The 5,128-nt window shown below is 44.7% G+C and overlaps 1 protein-coding gene across 1 annotated transcript; it reads right to left on the bottom strand.

The window, feature by feature from the left end:
- Positions 1-330: 330 nt before the first annotated feature.
- cdca7a (cell division cycle associated 7a) lies at positions 331-3,920 on the bottom strand. Its single transcript, XM_062403373.1, has 10 exons — positions 3,820-3,920; positions 3,021-3,164; positions 2,795-2,911; positions 2,496-2,699; positions 2,312-2,389; positions 2,005-2,190; positions 1,769-1,897; positions 1,527-1,676; positions 1,298-1,434; positions 331-1,200 (listed from the first exon to the last, which is right to left on the bottom strand). The coding sequence occupies exons 1-10, from the start codon at positions 3,838-3,840 to the stop codon at positions 1,167-1,169; spliced, it is 1,200 nt and encodes a 399-aa protein (XP_062259357.1). The 5' UTR covers positions 3,841-3,920; the 3' UTR covers positions 331-1,166.
- Positions 3,921-5,128: the final 1,208 nt, after the last annotated feature.

Raw genomic sequence — 5,128 nt, 5'->3', positions numbered from 1 at the left:
ACACCATTAGTGACAGTTATCTAATGAAGGATATTTAACCAGGCGCTGTAGTACATCACACAGTTGCTCCTGGTTTTGGAAGGAAGAGGCAGTGGAGCCCGGGCTGTGCCCTTTACACGCAGATCATTGGGTCAATTTCTTCAGGACGTTCCGACCAAACAGTTTTTTTCCCCCCCCTCGTACATTTACACTTTTACAAAAAGGATTAAAGACTTGTAGAAAACACAAGCCGCTTAGCGAAAAGGCACAAAGATGGATCCATTGGAAGCATATTCATTTGTAGGGCTGAGAACACATTTACATTTAAAACAATGTCAAATACAGTTCGCAAGTTGGACGATTCGGGGTATTAAATTGTATGTTTTCCTCCCCCGACGTGTTCAGGGGAAAGGGGATATGTACATCACAGAGCACGGAAGTCATCTTCAGACATGTACGACCCCAGTCAACAATTTGGGGTTAAGAAATGTTCCTGCTTCGGGGGCGAGGCGGAGCAAGTCGCAACGGGCGAGCCTCTCACTCAGACGTCTGCGTTCGCACATGCACCTCCTCCGCTGACAACACAGAGGAGCCCGGTGCATGTCTGAAAGCAGCTTCAAAGTAAGAGAGCAGCTTCTGACAACAGAGGACAATATGGGGAAGGTTTGAAATGGAGAGAACGGGGAACGCCTCCTTCAGATGTCAGTTAAAAACGAAAACCCTTAGAAATAGAGCTAGAGAAGACTGTACATAAAGTTGCACGACACAACTGTCACTTCCTCCCTCTATGCTAGGGATAAGGTACCTTACCCTCTATCTAGGGCCAGATAACCCTGTTACTGAGCGCCACCACAGCGAGCTCCTGTCAACACATGTGCTCAACCCGACATGAGTTGGTTTCATCTGTCAATCATGACGTTTTACTCAAGTCAGTTATCAAAAATGGAAATAATCTCGGCAAAAATTAACATCAGTTCATTCATCTTAGTGATGATGGCTGAAATTACAGAAACCATCTTTTAGTTCAGTCATGACGTCCATCTTTATATACAGTCTATGGAAGTTTTAGCTCTCAACATAACCAGTAAGTGATGTTAAGCTATGGAAAAAACGAACAATAGAGTGTTTGTCAAAGTGGTCACAGGCGGTGTCAGTTTGGTCCAGCAGCAGTTTTCCTCCCCTGAGCTTCACTCGCTGCTCTCCTCCAGCTCCTTCCTCAAGCTGCAGGGGGAAACGAAAAAACCCAAAGTGTTACCCAGCTGACGTGTTAATATGAAAACACTACACACTTGTAATTTGTTCAAAATGCACCGGTCACCTCTTCAGATAAGCGTGCACGTTATCGTGGCCGTGGTATTTCGCCAGGTAGACCAGCACTCCTGTGGCACAGCGGCCTTCTCGGGCTCGACAGAAGCTGCAGTTACAGATCCCCCTGCACGGCGGGCACAGCCACTCCTGCCACGAGCAACGAGAACGAAGCAGTCAAGACTCGTTCGCCGCATGCGCGATCAAAACGTGAACACGCTCTTGTACGTTGGAGAACTCACCGGATCCAGCAGGGCGTCTCGGACCTCCTCTCCGTAGCGGTTACGGAGACAGGGGCCGCAGAACTGGCCCCTCACGCCCTGGCACTCTGGATTACGGCAATTCGTTTTGGTGTCTGTGGTTTTCTGGCGGCACTGGTGGCAGGTGGAGCCCTGAAAGAACACGTTGTCGTCTTTAGCCTCAGAGCTTTACAACTAAAAAATATGAAAAACGGCCTTAGCGTGGCAGTGAACGTGACACTTACAGTGGAGCTGTTGTAGACTTTCTCCCGCACATTGAAGCAGATCCCCTGCAGCTCCATCTCCGTGACGTCCTCCACCGGCCGCACCACGTGGGGAATGGCCTTCATGCCGTTGCAGACACGGCGACGGGGCTGCTCGAGGAAATAAATGCAGTTAATTAGACCGTGATTAATGCCCGTGTGTTAGAATTTACGGCTACGTAACGAGGGAGACAGATCATTCGGTGAAAATGACTTACCGGCTCGTCGTATTCCTCGAAGTAGCGACTTTTGCGAACCAGGCTGAACTTGTCGTCGGTCTCCTCCTCGGAGGTCGGGCTGGGGGGTCCGCCCACCGCCGTGCGGGACCGCGTGTGGGGTCGAGACAGACGCTCCGGGTTTCTCCTCAGAGCTCTCGGGGTCGGTCGCCGGGCCGCCTGTCTGGGCTGAAGAAGTTCAAATTTTATAAGCTTTGATTAAAACACTATCTGCTTCTGTGGTGTGTGTGTGTGTGTGTGTGTTAAAGAGCAGATCTGAAAGTGAAAGTAATAATTATCAGTAAATTACCGTGGAGGAAGCAGACGATGGCGTTCGTGGCGGGAAGAGTCCGGGCACTTTGTTCAGCTCGGCCATGAGCTTTGCGAGCTATAAATCAAAAGGACAAATGAATGAGTGGAAACCAAAAGGGGAAATGTCAGGGTGTTTGAACCAAACTTCAGAAATCGTTTTATAAAAATGCAGCACTTTGTACCATTTCCTTGTTCTCCTTTATATTCAGGGCTCTCTTGTCCATGAAGTCCGTCTCCTCCTCGGAGTCGGAGTCCTGTACTTTGGGTTGGGGGAGCGGTTCGGACATAGGCCGCTTCTTTCCCTGTGCCTTCTTGGTGGGAAAGGTCATGGCAACCTTCAGCACGTTGGACCTGCGGCCTCGTCTCGGAGCTTCAGAGTCCACATTCTGATGAGAAAGAACAATCCAAAGTTAGAAGAAAGTTACGTTGTGGTACATCAAGTAATGAATTATATTGCGGTTGTGTTTCATCCAAAACGCACCATGGATTTCATGCGCCTGCTGATGCCAGTCTCCTGAAACGCACTGCAAATCTCCTCCTCGGACGTTTCCACATCTGGTTTCTGTGCCGTCCTCCTCGTCGGTCTCAAGCTGTTTCTCTGAACACACACACACATATTCGTTTCAGATGTTGCTGCTAAGAGCCGTCACATCAACCTCTGCATGATAGAATTGTAGATATGATTTCATTTGGTCAGTCGTTGTTACCGTATTTGCAAAGCCTCCATCTGAGCCGAAGCTATCGCAGCTGTCATCGGAGCAAGAGGAGGAGGACTCCATGGGAACCAGCGGGACGCTGCGGAAGCTCCTCAGACTCATCCTGGTGGACGGAGGAGGCTGAACAGCCAGTCTCTGTGAATGGAAACAGGCAGGTTGAGGAAACAGGAGTCGTTTTTTTTACAAAACTCTGCCTCAGTCAGGAAGGACTGACTTCAGAAATATGCGGTCCAAATCAACGTGGGTTGTAGGCACAAAGTTCTGAATCCACAAACTAAATAAATGGACTTTTGCACAAATCAACTACTTTCCTGATCAATAGTTTGACAATGTAAGAAATTATCTGAAAAGGATTTAAGGTCCGTATATAAAAACTTACAGTTTCTGGCTTTTTGATTGAGCATTTAAAAAAAAAAAAAACGTTTACATTAAAAGACATGATTGTTTATTATTGTTGATCAACGTGAGTCCTCTGTCAGTGGACTAACTTAGATCACATTCTGCTGTGGATCCTATGGGACACACCCCTGAGTCTGCAGGTAACTCGGTCGATCACATTTAAACATAATACTTGGAGTATTTCAATAGGACTATAACTTCTTTCTTAATGTTTGCATGCTCACATTGCAGACCTGATATAACATTAAACTTGATTAATCATAACAATAGTATGATTCAAAACTGCAGCTCAACTTTTACAACGTGGTAACAACTAAACGTGTCGTTATTACAAGTTTAACACAACATTTCTGATGAAGTGAAACTTTTGGGATCGGGTTGTTTTTCTTACCTTGGAGCGGGTCAGAGTCATTTTTCGAGTCAAAGTTTTTCCTGCACACGGACACAGAAACACTGAGGGGCAGCAGCAGCTCTGATCGGATCTGAAGTGAAGTGAACAATGTGGAGCCTGCCCTTGCACGCAGCGCGCGAAATGTTCGTTTCCCGCGACACCGGAAAGTCCTGGAAGACCCATACAGCTACTCAGGTCGTTTTAATAAAAGTAAAACATGTGTTGCATGAAATTGGTAGTTAAATTGATACTCGCAAGTCATTATCAGTGTAAATTGCTGTTAGATTTTTAAAAACCATACAACTTTAGAAACTATTTGATTTATACGAGTCCGCGTTTGTGTTCCTTCCAGGAACTCTGTGGTGGCGCGAATCTCTTATTCTTGAATTTGCATACAAGGCGCGTAAAGTCACTTCCTGTTCATCTTCACAATCTAAGTGAACTTCCGATTTAGTTTCAAACTCAGTTTTCACCTGCACATTAAAGCAGGTCTACTAGTCTGACACTTTACTCAGTCTTGTAAATGTGAGTATTTCATTTACACTTAAAGTGGTTTAGAGGTTATAAATAAATGAAATAAAAATGTTTTCTGGAGCAAAGGGGGGCACTGATACTAAAAAAAACTTAATGATATATCCAAAGGCAGAGATCAAAAGTTAAGTTAAGTTTTTAACGCCAGGAAGCAGATCAGCTTGAGGCACAGAGGAAATCATGATAACAGTGTTGGACAGGGACATTCGTACTAGATAAACCTTTTTAATTCTGAACATTGGAGGTAGTAGAGTGCATACCTCCGCCAAGGCCTTACGGTCCCTATAGATTCAATCAAGTTGCACCAAATTGACCACACATGGATTTCAGTCCCTACATTTTGCTTTGTTTCATCAAGATTCAAAATTATTAACTGGGAAATTAATGAAAACGTAAAAAAAAAAAAAATCTTTCTATCTTACAATGGTAATGAAAGTGAAAAAAAACCCACTCAGATCCGTTCCCTGATCTGAATCCACACTAAAATAGAATAAGTTCTTCCTCGGCCCGTTCTGCATCCTTCCACCAAGTTTCATGATAATCCGTCCTGTAGTTTCAGCGTCATGCTGGAAACAGTAGATAGAAAAATAAATCTGTTTGTTGACATATACTGTACAAAAAGAGAAGAAACTCAGATACAAACGATTTAAAGTAAGAGTCTGAATATGTATTTGTCCTTGGGTCATAGTATTATAACACTTTATTTAGTTACTTGTGAAAATCTGGCCTGATAAATAAACATATATTTTTATGCAAAATGATCACTCAAAGCCGTCAA

The sequence above is a fragment of the Platichthys flesus genome, chromosome 13, assembly GCF_949316205.1.
Source record: "Platichthys flesus chromosome 13, fPlaFle2.1, whole genome shotgun sequence".
Classification (NCBI taxonomy): Eukaryota; Metazoa; Chordata; class Actinopteri; order Pleuronectiformes; family Pleuronectidae; genus Platichthys; species Platichthys flesus.
This window is presented reverse-complemented; position numbering and strand designations above follow the sequence as displayed.